Source organism: Aotus nancymaae, unplaced genomic scaffold (genome assembly GCF_030222135.1).
Source record: "Aotus nancymaae isolate 86718 unplaced genomic scaffold, 86718_ANA_hifiasm-v0.15.2.pri h1tg000028l, whole genome shotgun sequence".
NCBI classification, from domain to species: domain Eukaryota; kingdom Metazoa; phylum Chordata; class Mammalia; order Primates; family Aotidae; genus Aotus; species Aotus nancymaae.
This window is the reverse complement of record NW_026988441.1, coordinates 6804171-6822302: the sequence shown is the minus strand read 5'-3', so window position 1 is coordinate 6822302 and position 18132 is coordinate 6804171. Positions and strand designations below refer to the sequence as shown.

General features: G+C 53.5%; 1 protein-coding gene across 2 annotated transcripts; it reads left to right on the top strand.

The window, feature by feature from the left end:
* The first annotated feature begins 1251 nt into the window (after positions 1 to 1251).
* Positions 1252 to 14489, top strand: KCNJ14 (potassium inwardly rectifying channel subfamily J member 14). 2 transcript variants are annotated; one of them, XM_012446666.2, is made up of 3 exons: positions 1252 to 1720; positions 8934 to 9699; positions 11717 to 14489. In XM_012446666.2, exons 2-3 carry the CDS (start codon positions 8986 to 8988, stop codon positions 12311 to 12313), a joined length of 1311 nt encoding a protein of 436 aa, XP_012302089.1. In that variant the 5' UTR covers positions 1252 to 1720; positions 8934 to 8985; the 3' UTR covers positions 12314 to 14489. The 2 variants fall into 2 exon arrangements, with proteins under 2 accessions (XP_012302089.1, XP_012302088.1); XM_012446665.2 differs by having other exon boundaries at positions 8931 to 9699.
* The last annotated feature ends 3643 nt before the right edge of the window (positions 14490 to 18132 follow it).

Sequence of the window (18132 nt, the reverse complement as noted above, 5' to 3'; positions counted from 1 at the left end):
GGCCTCTGATCATCTGTGGACTCCGAGGTCGGCTGCCGGCTCACGGCCCCTGGGGCCAAGGACAGACCACAGCCCCTCAGGACCCACAGAGGCTGCCCCCAGCGGAGGGCATGGGGGTGGGCCGCCCCACCAGGTACGTGCCTCCACGCAAGGCCCCGCTGAGCCAGCCCCTCCTGCTCTGCTGCGTTCCCCCATCCACCCCTGCTCCAGCATCCTTGTCCTCAGCTTGGCCCCCTCAGGGAGGCCCTGTCTGCCCATCAGCAACAGGCTCAGCGCCGGGAGAATTGACCCCCCAGGTTCAGTGCCTCCACCTCCCACTCCATCGCCATTTTTTCATTGGTTCCCATCCTCTGCTTCTCTGTCTTTGTCTCTCTGCTGTCTGTCTCTCTCTCTCTTTGCCTTCACAGTTTCACCTCCCCATGTCATCATTTCTTGAAACATTTTTTTCTCTTTTCATTTTCCCCAATTGCCCTGTCTACCTCTCTCTGGGTCTCTGTCCCCCTCTCTCTGGGTCTCTGTCCCCCTCTCTCTCTCTGGGTCTCTGTCCCCCTCTCTCTCTCTGGGTCTCTGTCCCTCTGTCTCTGGGTCTCTGTCCCTCTCTCTCTGGGTCTCTGTCCTCCTCTCTCTCTGGGTCTCTGTCCCCCTCTCTCTCTGGGTCTCTGTCCCCCTCTCTCTCTCTGGGTCTCTGTCCCTCTCTCTCTGGGTCTCTGTCCCCCTCTCTCTCTGGGTCTCTGTACCTCTCTCTCTGGGTCTCTGTCCCCCTCTCTCTCTCTGGGTCTCTGTCCCTCTGTCTCTGGGTCTCTGTCCCTCTGTCTCTGGGTCTCTGTCCCTCTCTCTCTGGGTCTCTGTCCCCCTCTCTCTCTGGGTCTCTGTCTCTCTCTCTCTGGGTCTCTGTCCCTCTGTCTCTGGGTCTCTGTCCCTCTGTCTCTGGGTCTCTGTCCCCCTCTCTCTCTGGGTCTCTGTCCCTTTCTCTCTGGGTCTCTGTCCCCCTCTTTCTCTGGGTCTCTGTCCCCTTCCCTCTGGGTCTCTGTCCCCCCCCCCCCGGGTCTCTGTCCCCCTCTCTCAGGGTCCCTGTTCTGCTGGGTCCTTGTATTTTTCTCAGGGTACCCCCTCAACACCCCTCTTCCTCCCTGTCTCTGCACCTCCTTGTCTTTCTGCAGTCTCTGCTTTCCAACCTGCCTTCCAGCCTCCACTGGTAGGTGGGGAGTGGAGGGGAACACCCTGGTTTGGGAAGAGTGAGAATATGTTGATTTGTGTGGGTGGGGGCGGGGCCTGGGGCGGGGCTTCTTGGCCTCAGATTAGACAGTGACTTTGACACGAAGTTGAAGCACCTTAAGCCCTGTGTCTCCTTTATATGGAAACATTAAGCTGCTCTCGCAGGTCAGCTTTCCCTCCCGCCCTGATTTTGCCGGGGAGGGGCTGCCCTGAGCCTGAGTAGCAGCCAGCCTGGGAGCTGGACCATGTTGGCCGCGGACAGCCCCCTGGTGAAGGTCCCCGTCGGCTTTGGGAGGTAGACACAGGTCTGCCTCACAGGGCTGAGGTGGGACCAGAGGATTTCAGGGGCAGAGTTCTGGAAAGGAAAGAAAGGCTGAGGACCCAACCAGCATTCCCCCTGGCACTGGGGGTGGGGCCCTGGCCAGCTCATGGCGTTCCTAGAGCCTGTTTCCTGACTGTGAAAGGGGGTGATGATCTTCACCTCCCGGCATCCTGAGCAGTCAAGGTGAGCATGGGGTCTGAGGGGTCCAGTGGGGGCTCATCTCGAGGCCCCGGACGTACTGGGTGTGTGTGAAGCCAGAGTGCGTTCAGGAAGACTGTGGTTTGGCACTCAGGCTGTGGCTCCAGGGAGGCCTGGGTGGGAGGCTGGGTTTTACCACCCCTCTCCCCGCTAGCTGAGGGGCCTGCAACAAGGGACTGACCTGAGCCTCAGTTGGCTTTTCTGTGAATAGCCGGGTCCCTTCATCAAAGGGCTTTGGTGAGAGATGGGCAAGTGGGGGTGCGAGGCCCAGGCTGGGAGACAGGGGAGCACAGGTCAGCATCAGTGCCTGCTCGCCTCCCCCAGCCTGTGGGGGAGTGGGTTCCTGAAGGTGGAACCAGCGCAGAGTGGGGATCCCCAGGCCAGGCAGCGCTGCATTTATAGACGCTAGGTCCTGGATGCTGACCTCCAGACTGTCCCCCAGGCACCGAGCCTACGTCCCCTTTTCGGGAGAACAGTCTTTGACATGCAGGGCTGGCGAGGCTGAGACACAGCTGAGGATGGGGTGGGTACATTTCGGGCACTGGGCACAGCCAGGCTTGGTCCCCTCTCACTCAGCCTCAGCTTTCCCTCTGTCAAGTGGACCTAATGAACCCGGAATGGCAAGGCTGCCCAGGTGGCTGCAAGCAGGAGGTGCACGGCTTGGGGAGACCCAGTTGGTGCCAAATGTGACATCGTCTCATGGTCTTCCCAAATGGAGTGTGCCAGGCCCTGCCAACAACCCCATGAGGATCCCCAGGTCCTGGCACAACGGACATGGACACGTGGTACAGAGGCGCTTGGTGAATGTTGGTGGAATTGATATGCAAATTCTGTAACCCCAGTATGGTTTGTCCTAATCCAGCCAGTTCCTGGGAAGTCTCCTCACCACAGGGCCAAGTGCTGGTTAACCTTAGTTAACCCTGAAGCCAATGAGGTGTGCGGGTCCACATCCTGCCCTTTCCTTTCCTCCAGCCTGACAGGCTGCTGGGATTCCCTCCATTTCTTCCTTTATAATTTTTTTTTTGAGACGGAGTCTTTCTGTGTTGCCCAGGCTGGAGTGCAATGGCACGACTTCGGCTCACTGCAACAACCTCTGCCTCCTGGGTTCAAGCCATTTTCCTGCCTCAGCTTCCTGAGTAGCTGGAATTACAGGCACACGCCACCATGCCCGTCTCATTTTTGTATTTTTAGTAGAGATGGGGTTTCACCATCTTGGCCTGGCTGGTCTCTAACTCCTGACCTCATGATCCGCCTGCCTCAGCCTCCCAAAGTGCAGGGATTACAGGTGTGAGCCACCACACCCAGCTATTTATTATTATTATTATTTTATTATTTTGAGACAGAGTCTTGCTTCTTCGCCAGGTGCCAGGCTGGAGTGCAGTGGCACGATCACAGCTTACAGCAACCTCCGCCTCCCAGGTTCAAACAATTCTCCTGCCTCAGCCTACCGAGTAGCTGGGACTACAGGTGTGCGCCACCATGCCCAGCTAATTTTTGTATTTTTAGTAGAGACGGGGTTTCACCATGTTGGCCAGGATGGTCTCGATCTCTTGACCTCGTGATACGCCCACCTCGGCCTCTGAAAGTGCTGGGATTACAGGTGTGAGCCACCGCGCCCAGCCTATTTTTATTATTTATTTCTTTTTTAGAGACAGGCTGGTCTCAAACCCCTGGTCTCATGCAATCCTCCTGAATTCCCGAGTTGGACTCCCCAAGTGCTAGGATTACAGGTATGAGCCACTGCGCCTGCCTCTTTTTTTTTTTTTAAAGGGACAGGATCTTGCTCTGTTGCCCAGGCTGCAGTGCAGTGGTGCAATCATAGCTCACTGAAGCCTTGAACTCCTGGGCTCAAGTGATCCTCTCACCTCAGCCTCCAGAGTAGTTGTGTCACTGTGGCTGGATAATTTTTGTTTTAAGGTAGGTTCTCGCTAGGTTGCCCAAGCTGGTCTCGAACTCCCCGGTTCAAACAACCCTCCCACCTTGGCCTCCCAAAGTGCTGGAATTGCAGGTGTGAGCCACCATCCCAGCCCCCAGGCCACCTGCATTTCACAGATGAGAGAGCTGGGGCTCAGGAAACGATGTGACCCGTCCTCGGTCACACACCTAGTAAATGGCTGACCAAATTGAGTCTCTTGAAAAGGAAGCCAGAGATCCCAGGGCACATAGCGGGTGAGCAACTAAGCCAGGATTGGGCTCTGGGTCTACATGATAAAAGGCCCTTCCTGATCACTTAGAAAGACGCTGATCACTCAGAAAGACTTGCCAAAGACCAGAGGGCCAGGCATGAGCCCATTTCATTTATTTATTTTATAATAGCTTCATCGGAATCTAATTCACATGTGATGCATTCATTACAGTGTACAATGCAGTGGCGTTTAGTGTGTACACAATTGTGCAGCCATCACAATTTCTTGGTTTTTTTTTTTAGATGGAGTCTTGCTTTGTCGCCCAGGCTGGAGTGCACTGTTGCAATCTCAGCTCACCACAACCTCCACCTCCTGGGTTCAAGTAATTCTCCTGCCTCAGCCTCCCAAGTAGCTGGGATTATAGGTGCATGTTACCACACCCAGCTAATTTTCATATTTTTAGTAGAGACAGGGTTTCACCACGTTGACCAGGCTAGTCTCGAACTCCTGACCTCAGGTGGTCTGCCGACCTGGGCCTCCCAAAGTGCTGGGGTTACAGGCGTGAGCCACTGCACCCGGCCAGCATGATGTTTTCAGGGTTTATTCATGTTGTTGCATCTATCAGTACTTCATTTCTCTTTATTGTCAAGTCCATTCTTTGGATGAATATATCACATTTTATGTATTCATCGGTTGGCTGATGCTTGGGTTTCCACCTTTGGGCTGTTATGAGTAATGCTGCTGTGAACATTTGTGTACAAGTTTTTGCATCTGTTTTCATTTCTCTTGGGTACATAAATAGGAATGCAATTGCTGGGTGATGTGGTAATTCTGTGTTTAACCGTTTAAGTAACTGCCAGACCGATTCCTACAGCAGCTGGAATTTTCCATTCCCCCCAGCAGCGTTAAGAGGGTGTCAATTTTTCCACCTTCTCGCCAACACTTTTTGTTATTATTATTATTATTATTATTATAGCCTTTGTTTGTTTCTCGAGACAGAGTCTTGCTCTGTTGCCCAGGCTGGAGTGCAGTGGCGCGATCTCAGCTAACTGCAACCTCCGCCTCCCGGGTTCAAGCGATTCTCCTGCCTCAGCCTCCTGAGTAGCTGGGATTACAGGCACGTGCCACCATGCCCAGCTAATTTTGTGTATTTTTAGTAGAGATGGGGTTTCACCATGTTGGCCAGACTGGTCTCGAACTCCTAACCTAGGAATCTGCCCACCTCAGCCTCCCAAAGTGCTGGGATTACAGGCGTGAACCACCGCACCCGGCCTATTATAGCCATTCTAAGTGGGTGCAAAGTGGTATTCCCTTGTGGTTTTGACTTGCATTTCTCTGATGGCTAATGATGTGGAGCATCTTTTCATATGTTTATTAGCCATTTGTATACCTTCTTAGGAGAAATGTTTGTACAGATCCTTTGACCACTTTTTTTGCTGGTTTTTTTGTGCCTTGGCCTCCGGAGTAGCTGGAACCATTGACATGCACCAGTAGGCCCAGCTGATTTTTGGATTTTTAGTAGAGACAGGATTTCACCATGTTGGCCAGGCTGGTCTCGAACTCCTGAGCTCAAGTGTTCCAGCTGCCTTGGCCTCCCAAAGTGTTAGGATTATAGGCATGAGCTGCTGTGCCTGGTCCCCTTTGCCCACTTTTAAATTGGGTTATTTGGGCTAGGCACAGTGGCTCACACCTGTAATCCCAGCACTTTGGGAGTTTAGGTGGTTAGATCACTTGAGGCCAGGAGTTCAAGACCAGCCTGGCTAACATGGTGAAACCCTATCTCTACTAAAAATACAAAAATTAGCTGGGCATGGTGGTGCGAGTCTAAAATTCCAGCTACTCTGGAGGCTAAGGCAGCAGAATCTCTTGAACCCAGGAGGCAGAGGTTGCAGTGAGCCGAGATTGCACCACTGCTCTCCAGCCTGGGTGACAGAGCGAGACTCCATCTCAAAAAAAAAAAAAAAAAAAAAGCATTATTTATCTTTTCATTGTTGAGTTGCAAGGGCTCTTTATATAGTCTAGATACAAGTTCCTCATCAAGTACATGATTTGCAACTGCAGTATCCTCTCCCACTGGTGGGTCGTCTTTGCCCTTTTGTAAAAAAATTTTGTGAGACAAGGTTTTGCTCTTTCACCCAGGCTGGAGTGCACTGGCGCAGTCTTAATTCAAACTACTGGGCTTAAGTGATCCTCCCACCTCAGCCTTCCAAGTAGCTAGGACTACAGGTTTGCATCACTACACCTGGCTAATTTTTTATGTTTTGAAGACCCTTGCTATGTTGCCCAGGCTGGTCATGAACTCCTGGGCTCAAGTGATCCTTCTGCCTCAGCCTCCCAAAGCGCTAGACAGGTGTGCACCACCTCACCTGGCCTTTCTTCACTTTCTTGATAGTGTCTTTGGGAGCACACAGGTTTTTTAGTTCTGGCCGGGTGCAGTGGCTCATGCCTGTAATCCCAATACTTTAGGAGGCCAAGGCGGGAGGATCACCTGAGGTCAGGAGTTCAAGACCAGCCTGGCCAACATGGCAAAACCCATCTCTACTAAAAATACAGAAATTATCCAGGTGTAGTGGTGCATGCCTGTAATCCCAGCTACTCAGGAGGCTGAGGCAGGAGAACCCCTTGAACCCAGGAGACAGAGGTCGCAGTGAGCCAAGAGTGTGCCACTGCACTCCATTCTGGGTGACAGACTGAGAGTCCGTCTCAAAAAAAAAAAAAAGTTTTTTAGTTCTGATTAATAGGGTCCAGCCCTATAGGGTTCTGTGAGCCCCTCCCTGTTGGTGCGGAGACAAGAGACTGCAGACATGAAAGACGCAGACACAGAGATAGAGAAAAGAATGTGGGCTCGGGGGTCCACTGCCAGCCAAAGCGCGGAGACCTGCAGTGGCCCTGAGTGCCCGGACGCTCTTATTACTGAGTACAAAGCAGGGGGCAGGGAAGGTAGGGTGAGGTAATGGTGGTCAGTGGTAGGTCAGGTAAATCACGTGTCTTGAAGATAGGGGGCCCAGGACTTTCAAGTGGCTGAGGCGAGGATAAAAGCTAATGTTTCAGCGCTCTTCCCATATTTGTCACAAATATCAAGGACACTAAGATTATGTTACCGTTGTTAATTCTTAGCTTTTAAGGAAAAGAGAAACCAGGTGCAGAAGCAGAGCGTGAGAGCAGACATGGAACGTGACCGCCGAAGCACAGCATCACATAGAGACAGTTAAGCCCCCGATGTCTGCGGGTCTCCCTGACAGCCATCAGGCCTTGCCACAAGAGCTTGGGGGAGTGGAGTTTCCTCCTAACTTCCCCAGGAAGGAGACATCTCAGCCATTTTGAACATCTCCTTCCATAGCTGGCGAAACAGCGGGCGCTTTCCCAGCGCTGGGGCTGCCGCACAGCCGAGGCGCCCTCCAGCAGCCCTTATGTGGGCGTGACAGAGGGCTTAGAGCACCTTGCCTTAGGGTCACTTTGTTCACGATGTCACCTCAGTTCCATGCTTCATTACCCAATAGTCATTAGTAAAATTAAAGGTTATATTGAGTATATATCTTTATGATTATAAATAACTATAAGATTACATGTGATTATATAAAGGAATAACTATGTGCCTACATTTCTAATTCTTTTCTAAATCAATATTTATATGAGAGCAGGCTGAGGCTTCAGACCCTTGCCAGGGCACTTGTGGGGTTCCCCCTACACTGATTCAATTCAGTTGATGTAAGTTTTTCCTTTTGTTACTTTGTGAGCCTGTTCTTGAACCACAGCTGACCTCAGAGCCCTGAGGCATCTCTCCGAGCAGAGAAGCAGCTACACCTTACAGTTATGAGCATGGCCTCTGGAGCTGGACTAGCACTCAAATCCCAGTTTACTTAGCTGTGGTCTTGGGGAAGTTACTTAAACTTTCTGTGCTTCAGTTTCCTCATCTATAAAATGGGGATAATGATGTCTGCCTCATAGGCCTGCTCTGAGGCTCTAATATGTAAAATCATGTAAAGTGCTTACAACAGCCTCCAAACTGGACGAACGAGGTGGCTGACGCCTGTAATCCCAGCACTTTGGGAGGCTGAGGCGGTGGATCACCAGAGGTCAGGAGTTTGAGACCAGCCTGGCCAACATGATGAAACCCCATCTCTACTAAAAATGCAACAATTAGCCAGGCATGGTGGGGCATGCCTGTAATCCCAGCTTCACAGGAGGCTGAGACAGGAGAATAGCTTGAACCCGGGAGGCAGAGGTTACAGTGAGCCAAGATTGTGCCATTGTATCCCAGCCTGGGCAACAGAGCTAGATTCCATCTCAAAAAAAAAAAAAAAAAACCTCCAGACTGTATAAACAGCATAATTGATATGACACAAATGATAAATTCAGTAAATTTAGCACTGTATAAATGCGTGCTGTAATTACTGTGGCACCTGCTATAATATTGTTATAGTATTTCCCATTGTTATACAAGTATCTACTAATAGTATTATTGCTGTTTATCCTGCATCTTCCAACTTGGAAGGTGAGTATGGGCCAAGTGAGATGGCTCATGCCTGTAATCCCAGCACTTCTGGAGGCTGAGGAGAGAAGATCGTTTAAGGCCAGGAGTTCGAGACCAGCCTGGGAAATATAGCGAGGTCCCTGTCTCTATAAAACAAAAATTAAATTAATAAAACATTTTTAAAAAGAAGGTAGAAACTGGCTGTGGTGGCTCACACCTGCAATCCCAGCACTTTGGAAGGCTGAGGCGGGCAGATCACGAGGTCAGGAGATTGAGACCATCCTGGCTAACACTGTGAAACCCGTCTCTACTAAAAATACAAAAAATTAGCTGGGTGTGGTGGCAGGCGCCTGTAATCCCAGCTACTTGGGAGGCTGAGGCAGGAGAATCGCTTGAACCCGGGAGGTGGAGGTTGCAGTGAGAGCCACTGCACTCCAGCCTGGATGACAGAGCGAGACTCCATTTCCAAAAAAAAAATAGTATAGTTCCACCCATTTGACAGATGAGGACACTAAGCCCCATGGGAGAGCATGCCTGGCCAATGAGCTCACCCATTCCTGGAGCACCTCACGTTTTTGCCGGTTTCTTGTTCCAGCAGGTTGGGGGCGCCCGCCCCCCAGTAGGCCAAGTGGAGGGGGTCCCTCCGCCCAATGGGCCTGGCCAGGGCCCTACGCCGCCTCAGCGGCGTCCTGGATTCGGGAGACAGCCGGGCTGGCGATGAAGAGGAGGCCGGACCGGGGCTGTGCCGCAACGGGTGGGCGCCGGCGCCGGTGCAGTCACCGGTGGGCCGGCGCCGCGGTCGCTTCGTCAAGAAGGACGGGCACTGCAACGTGCGCTTCGTGAACCTGGGCGGCCAGGGCGCGCGCTACCTGAGCGATCTGTTCACTACGTGCGTGGACGTGCGCTGGCGCTGGATGTGCCTGCTCTTCTCCTGCTCCTTCCTCGCCTCCTGGCTGCTCTTCGGCCTGACCTTCTGGCTCATCGCCTCGCTGCACGGCGACCTGGCCGCCCCGCCACCGCCGGCGCCCTGCTTCTCGCACGTGGCCAGCTTCCTGGCCGCCTTCCTCTTCGCGCTGGAGACGCAGACGTCCATCGGCTACGGCGTGCGCAGCGTCACCGAGGAGTGCCCGGCCGCCGTGGCCGCCGTGGTGCTGCAGTGCATCGCCGGCTGCGTGCTCGACGCCTTCGTCGTGGGCGCCGTCATGGCCAAGATGGCCAAACCCAAGAAGCGCAACGAGACGCTGGTCTTCAGCGAGAACGCCGTCGTGGCGCTGCGCGACCACCGCCTCTGCCTCATGTGGCGCGTCGGCAACCTGCGCCGCAGCCACCTGGTGGAGGCCCACGTGCGGGCCCAGCTGCTGCAGGTGCGGAGGGGAGGCGGGGCGTGGCCCTCCGCGAGCCCTCGCGGATTGTGGGAGATGTAAGCCCGGGGGCGAGGGGTGTGTGGTCCTGGAGGGGGCGTGAACTACAACTCCCAGCAGCCTCTGGGGCAGGGGCCTGTGAACTGCGGAGGGGTTGCTGAGCGGCTGGGGAGGTAAACTCAAGAGAGAGGTCTGTGACCAGCTCTTCCTGGAGGCCTGGACTTGCGGCATACAGAGCTTCCTGTGGCTTGAGGATGGGCCACCTGTGGGATTGTGGGGAGTCTAGACCCGAGAGGGCCACGCCTGGCCTATGGAGGCTCTGGTCTGTAATTCCCAGAGGGATCTGAGTCAAGGGACCTGCCCAAAGATGGGGTGGTCTGAGATGCAGTTTTGCGGGGGGGCGGGGGGCGGAGGGGAGATGAGTGACCGTTCTATTGCTCAGGTGTGCACTTCCCACCAGACACTGTGGCACAGATGGGAGCCCATGACTTGAGGCCCCTGGGAGAGGCAGGCCCCAGGATGCGTGCAGCTCATCACTGTGGAGCACAGTTCTCCAGGCTTCTAGGCATGGGGTCCTGCAGCATCTGTGGGAGAATCCGCCTCAGTGGCCCATTGTGTCCCACCAGCCTCCTGCCCTCTGAAACTGCACCTCCCACTGGCCCATAGGGTGGTGGCTCCCTCCTGCGCCCTGAGGAAGGGGCCTTAGTGTTCCTAGAATTGTGGTCAGATTGCTCAAACATCTCCGTTCCCAAGAAACTCTGGGCCAGCAGCTGCCCTTGCCCAAGTAAAGTGACTATTTTGTTATGAGATGGAGTTTTGCTCTGTTACCCAGGCTGGAGTACAGTGGCGTTATCTCCGCCTCCTGGTTTCAAGCGATTCTCCTGCCTCAGCCTCCAGAATAGCTGGGATTGCAGATGCCTGCCACCAGGCCTGGCTAATTTTTGTGTTTTTAGGAGAGACGGGGTTTCACCACATTGGCCAGGCTGATCTTGAACTCCTGACCTCAGGTGATCCACCGCCTTGGCCTCCCAAAGTGCTGGGATTACAGGCGTCACCCACTGCACCTGGCCATAAAGTGACTTTAGAACTCTGGGCTGAACCTTGACTTGGAGAGGATTGGGGGTGGTGGGAGCTGCAACTCTCAGCTGCCTCTAGGATTCCTCTACTTGGGGCTCCTGGAGAGACTTACAAGAGGAGGATAGGTGCCCACCTCCCACTTCTGTCTCCTACCTGACACTTTGAGATGCTAGGATTCATGACTAGGAGGGACACTGGCTCTTGCAGAAGTCTGTGGGGCAGTGACATGGCCTGGGAGGTGGCTGTGGACCCAGCTCATAGGCAGGGGCAACATACCCAGACCCCCACAAAGCGTGCCCACACGCACAATGCCAGGGAGGGGCTTGCAGTTGGGCTGGCAGCTGGGATAGCTCAGCGGAGGGCCCAGGGATAAGCCCGAGGCAGCGGTGGCTGCAGAGCATTGGACCCCGGTCATCCTAACTCCCTGTTCTTGTCATCTGGTTTATCTTTCTCTGGCCACGTACTAAAAGCCATTTTTCTCTCCCTCTCCTCCAATTTTCTGCTGGATGTCATCCTTATTTTCCATCGTCTCTTTGATTTCATCTCTGTCTTGCTGATTTCTGTGTCTATGCCAATATCACTCTGTCCCTCTCTCCTCCTTCTCTTCCCCTGCCACGCCCATCTTCCCATTTTCTATTCCCAAACCCTGAGTCTCTTTCCTCTCCCTTTATCTCTGGGTCTGTCCCATCCCATGCTTTCTCTGGACCTCCATCCTCCCCTCCTGGGTCTCTGGCTCCCTCTCGCTGGGTTTCTGTGCCCTCCCCTGTGTCTCTGACTTCCTCTCTCTCTGGGTTGCCGGCCCCATCTCTGGATTCGTGTTCTCATCCTTTCCTTCATTCCTGTGGTCTTTGCCTTCTTTCTCTGTATCTCTTCTCTCTCTCTCCATCTCTGCCTGTCTCTGCTCCTTGCTCTCTTTTCTTTGGCTCTTTGCCTCCTGCTGCAGCCTCGTGTGACCCCAGAGGGTGAGTACATCCCGCTGGACCACCAGGATGTGGATGTGGGCTTTGATGGAGGCACCGATCGTATCTTCCTCGTGTCCCCCATCACCATCGTCCATGAGATCGACTCGTCCAGTCCTCTGTATGAGCTAGGACGCGCTGAGCTGGCCAGGGCTGACTTTGAGCTGGTGGTCATCCTCGAGGGGATGGTTGAGGCCACAGCCATGACCACACAGTGTCGCTCATCCTACCTCCCTGGTGAACTGCTCTGGGGCCATCGTTTTGAGCCAGTTCTCTTCCAGCGTGGCTCCCAGTATGAGGTCGACTATCGCCACTTCCATCGCACTTACGAGGTCCCAGGGACGCCGGTCTGCAGTGCTAAGGAGCTGGATGAACGGGCAGAGCAGGCTTCCCACAGCCTCAAGTCTAGCTTCCCTGGCTCTCTGACTGCATTTTGTTATGAGAATGAACTTGCTCTGAGCTGCTGCCAGGAGGAAGATGAGGATGATGAGGCCGAGGAAGGGAATGGGGAGGAGACAGAAGATGGGGCTGCCAGCCCCCGAGTTCTCACACCAACCCTGGCGCTGACCCTGCCTCCGTGATGCAAACTGTTGTCCCCTTCCCCATGTGTGCCCCCTTCCCTGAGGTAGCAAGATGGAGAGATAGGGTTCTCTCCTGGGATGGGGGCACGTGTTCTCGAAGACCAACAGGCCTGCTGGGTAAATGACTAGGTGGTAAGGTTCTGCTGTGCCTGGTGACCCACCATGGACATACTGGACCTTAATTCCTCTGCTTCTGTGCTCCCTCCTGAGACCCCTTTATGAGCCCAATTCCTGAGTCTCACCAGAATTCTGGATCACCCAAGAGGAAAAGACTGGTGGTTCTAGATTCCTCTGTATGGGTGGAAATGGATTGCTACCAGGGTGAGAAACCAGTGGTATAGACCACCTCTGGGGGAGCAAGTTGGTAGTTCTTGGACAGCATCACAGATCAAGGGTTTGTAGGTCTGGATTCACCTAAGATTCAAGGGAGTGTTGCTTCTCAACTCAGCCAACTGAGCAGCAAAACACTGGTTGTAGACCACCTAGGAGGGAAGGTTATGGAATGCCCAAGGCATTCAAGATCATCTTGGTTGACCAAAGACAAAAAAAAAAAAAAAAAATGGTGACTGCAAGTGAAGCAAAGACCTGTGGTTCCAGAAAGCCCATTGGTTGAGATTCTGTGAGTCTAGCTTGACCACAGAAGCAGGCACTGGTGATTCTAGGACAGGTTGGACCTGGAGAGTTGAACTGCTCCAGAAACAAGAGTCATGTTTCTAGAATGCACAAAACATGGGTGAGTCTGTGGGTTCAGAAAGGCTAAAGTGACAGATTAGGAGTTCTTGACATAAGGTGACTTCGTCTTTGGGCTGTAGAGCATCCAGCCAAGAGAGTAAGCAATGTTTCTAAAGGATCCACAGGGTGGCTTTTTTTTTTTTAAGTGCCATTCTAGAATGTCTAAAGGGAATCAGGATTCTGTGGGTCTAGACTGATCACAGAGTCGCGGAGGCAGGGGCCATTCTGGATGTCTGAGACTTTCCTGGTTCCAGTTTGCCCAATGGAGTTGAGAATCTCGATGATTCTAGATGACGTCTTGTGGTTCTGTAATGCCAAAAGGAAGTAAGGCTCCGGGGATCCAGGGTTGTCCATGACCAAAGCCTGGAAGTTCTTGTCACCTCCAGGTGGAGTGCTTGGCAGTGCTAGGAAGTGGACTCAGGACTTGAGAAGCAGCATTTCTGGGCTGACCTAGGAGGTGAGGGTTCAGGCCAGACCCTGGAGGGCACAGGGCTGATCAGTGGATAAAGGAAAGGGGAGGCCCAGGGCTGGTGAGTCTAGAATGCTCTGGAACCCTGCACCTAGTGATATGTGTCTATTTTTTTTTTTCTTTTCTTGAGACAGAGCCTCACTCTGTCACCCAGGCTGGAGTGCAGAGGTGCGACCTCAGCTCACTGCAACCTCTGCCTCCCAGCTTCAAGCGATTCTCCTGCCTCAGCCTCCCAAGTGGCTGGGATTACAGATGTGAGCCACTATGCCCAGCTAATTTTTGTATTTTTAGTAGAGACGGGGTTTTGCCATGTTGGCCAGGTTGGTCTTGAACTCCCGACCTCAGATGATCCACCCGCCTCAGCCTCCCAAAGTGCTGGGATTACAGGCATGTGCCCGGCCATGTGTCTACTTCTTAAAGATGTTATACATATATGTGTATTATATATATATATAATATAAATACAGATATCTATTTTTTCCCCTGGTCCCTACAACAGGCTTAAAAATGGAGCACTAGCTAATTGGAATGAGGTCCTTTTCAAGGGCCCAAGAAGCTTTGCTATAAATCCCAATGCTGCCCCAACTACTGTGTCCCGTCGGACTCTGCTTCATGTCAGTTTCCCCATCTGTAAAGTCCTTCAGGGGCCCTTCCAGCAGGACGAGTCCTCACCTCACCAAGGGTGGGATGGGGATTTGAGTCCTGGGGATTTCCCTGCTCTCCCCAGTGCTCGATCATACGGCCGGGGGAGGTTGGGATGGAAGACACTCGGGGAGGCTGGCTCTGAACTCAGGTGTCTGAATCACAGGGCAAGGGTAGGCATGGGCTGTGACTCACAGCCAGAGTCCCTTCCCTGGCCCAGTTTGCGGACCTGGGAAGGAAGAGGTGCTCTGGACACCAAGGTTCTTCCCACTATGAGGGAGTGAGTGTTTTAGGGGGAGACCTGTCCCCCAGATTAAAGAATTAGGAGCCCCAGTGGGTGTGTCTGCGAATGTGTTTCTCGAGCATGGGTCCTGGGACCTGGCCCCCTGCCCATGCTGCCATCTACCTAAGTACCCTACAGGCTGGGAGCCAGCTGCAGAGGCAGCCAGTGACAGGGAGGAGGACGTGTTCCCAGCCTGTATTCTGGACCGAGGGCAGCCACCGTCACTGGCATTCAGCCTTCACAAGTGCTGCATCAACCCAGGTGCCCCCTCCGGCTTCTCCATCTCCCTTTATCCTTCAGAATCCCCATGTAATAACCGGATGGGATTAATTGGCTGGCTTTCCTTTCAGCTCAGGTGTCTAGGGTAGGAAGGGACGGGGGTGGAGGGCCATGGAAATGCAGGGTTGGGAAAGGATGTTAAGTTGGAAGTGAAGGGGCACGGAGGGGGTTTTGTTTGGAAGGAGGGTGGGAGCAGGGAAGCCCAGCCTGGTTTTCCACTGAGGAGCGCAGGGCCTCGGCCACTCATAAAGGTCAGTGAGGGGATTAAGAGCCTCCATGTCTAATCCGACAGCTTAACCAGGTCCTGGCCCCGAATCCGTCCCAACCTGCCCAGCCCAGGGACAGCGAATGAGGACAAGGCCCAGACACCACTTCAGCCCCCATGACAGCTTTTCTCTTTACAGGGGTGCCTGGCTTCCCCATTTCACCCAGGCCCTTGACCCCATTCCAAGTAACGGGACCCAGAGGCTGGGGCAGGGGAAGGGGCCTTAGAGGAGGAAGGACTCTCAAAGAAGGGGGGAGTTTAAGAAGGGCAAGGGTGGCTGGGCGTGGTGGTTCACGCCTGTAATCCCAGCACTTTGGGAGGCTGAGGCAGGTGGATCACCTGAGTTCAGGAGTTCGAGACCAGCCTGGCCAACATGGCAAAACCCTGACTCTACTAAAAATACAAAAATTAGCCAGGCATGGTGGTGGGTGCCTGTAATCCCAGCTACTTGGTGTAGAGTCCAGCCCTATAGGATCCTTTGAGCCCCTCTCTGCTGATGTGGAGAGGAGAAACTGTAGAAATAAAAGACACAAGACCCAGAGATAGAGAAAAGAGAGTTTGGGCCCAGGGGTCCACTGCCAACCAAAGCGTGGAGTCCAGCAGTGGCCCCAAGTGTCCGCACACTCTGACTTTATTGAGTATAAAGCTGGGGGCAGGGTAGGTAGGGCGTGGCCTTGGTGGTCAGTGATAGGGTCAAGCACATCATGTGTCATACAGGTGGGGGCCCAAGACTTTCTAGTAGCCGAGATGGGGTAAGGAGCATAATGCGTCAGCACTTTTCCATAGTTGTCAAGAAAGAACAAAGGCATAAACATTTATATTACTTTTGCCGATTATCTCTTCTAAGAAAAAAGGAACCAGGTGCAGAAACGGAACATGAGAGTGGACATGGAACGTGACTGCTGAAGCACAGCATCACATAGAGACAGTTACGCCCCTGGATGTCTGCGGGCCTACCTGACAGCCGCCAGGCCTACCGCAAGAGCTTGGAGGAGTGGCGTTTTCTCCTAACTCCCCGGGGGAAGGAGACATCTCTAACATCTCTTTCCGCAGCAGCGGGCGCTTTCCCAGCGCTGGTGCTGCCGAATAGCCAAGGGACCCTCCAGCAGCCCTTACACGGGTGTGACAGACGGCTTAAAGCATCTTGCCTTAGGGTCATTCCTTTCACAATGTCACCCCAGGTTCACACTTTGCGACCTGAGAGTCATTAGTAAAATAACTAAGATCACCTATGAATAACTAAGATCACATATGAATAACTAAGATCACCTATGAATAACTACTATGGTTATATCTCTAGTTATTTTCTTCTTCATTACTTCTATGGGAATAGGCTGAGGCTTCGGACTCCTGCCTTGGCTCTTATCCGGTCCCCCCCACACGTGGGAGGCTGAGGCAGGAGAATCGCTTGAACCTGGCGGGTTGAGGTTGCTGTAAGCCAAGATTGTGCCACTTCACTCCAGCCTGGGCAACAAGAGTGAAACTCCATACTCCCCCAAAAAAGGCGGGGGCAAGGGTATGAGAGGATGAGGAGGACGGTGAAGTGAGGGAAGCCAGAGAGAAAGAACAGGCCTTCTGAGGTGGGAAAAGGAATCAGAGAGGTGGGAGGATGCTGAGGAAAGGGGAGTTGTCTTAGGGGGAGGATGCTTGTGGAAGGGAGGAGTATTAGGAGGATGATACTAAGCTGAGGGGAGGAGTTTGGAGGAATGAGAGAGGAGTCTGAGCAGCAGAAGGCGCCAGGAAGGCCGAGCCTATGCTTTCACTAAATTTGACCTTCCCCTGTTCCATTCTCCATGACACCAAATAGCATAGCATTTAGAAAAAGTAAATCTTGGGCGGACGCAGTGGCTCACACCTGTAATCCCAGCACTTTGGGAGGTCGAGGCGGGTGGATCACAAGGTCAGGAGTTCAAGATCAGCCTGACCCATACGGTGAAACCCTGTCTCTATAAAAAAAAAAAACACGAAAATTGGCCGGGCGCGGTGGCTCACGCCTGTAATCCCAGCACTTTGGGAGGCCGAGGCGGGTGAATCATGAGGTCAAGAGATCGAGACCATCCTGGTCAACATGGTGAAACACCGTCTCTATTAAAAATACAAAAAATTAGCTGGGCATGGTGGCGTGTGCCTGCAATCCCAGCTACTCAGGAGGCTGAGGCAGGAGAATTGCCTGAACCCAGGAGGCGGAGGTTGCGGTGAGCCGAGATCCTGCCATTGCACTCCAGCCTGGGTAACAAGAGCGAAACTCCGTCTCAAAAAAAAAAAAAAAAAAAAACGAAAATAATTAGCCAGGCGTGGTGGCATGTGCCTGTAGTCCCAGCTACTCAGGAGGCTGAGGCAGGAGAATTGCTTGAACCCGGGAGGCAGAGGTCGCAGTGAGCCGAGATCGCGCCACTGCCTGGGTGACAGAGCAGGACTCCACTTCAAAAAAAAAAAGAATAAATCTTTCGTTTCACCACTCCATGACTCTGAAGAGGCTGAGGGGAATGGGGAGGGCATAGATGATGGTAAGGAGTTTGAAGATTAGAAGGGACTGAGAGGAGAGGAAAGTACCCGGAGAAGAAATGCAAAAGAGGCCAAAAGCTGCTCCCCGTTGCATGGCAACCTCTGCGGTCAGAAGCCAGCATGGGCTGCTAGGAGGTGTGGCTTACAAAAACAAGCCACAGTTGTAGCCCCGCCCCCTGGCAACAAGACTAACAAAGTACCACCCCTTAGAGGCGGGGTTCGGTTGACCTAGTCTCCCAGTGTCCAAGGCCTTTGAGCAGGCGCCGTCATGTCTGTTCCGGGTAGCTCCGCCTCCACACAACACTTTTCCGAGGCTTCTCATTGGAGAGCAAGCCTGTCAAGGGCTGTCTGTTTGTTTTGGAGGCGGGGCCTGCTGCCCTGACTGCACTCCGATTGGTCCCGCGGGCCGTCTTACCTCCGGCCGGACATACCTACATCAGCTTTTTGTGCGACTCTTGGCCCTGGAGGACGATCCTTTGGTGTCGAGGGCGGGGAGGACGAAAGCGCCCACTGTGGATTGGACGGTGTCAAAAAGAGGGGCGGTCCCTACTGAAGGGGCGGTTGGGAGACGAAGGGAGAGTCTTTTCAGCGCTGAGGACTGGCGCTGAGGAGGCGGCGGTGGCTCCCGGGGCGTTTGAGCGGGC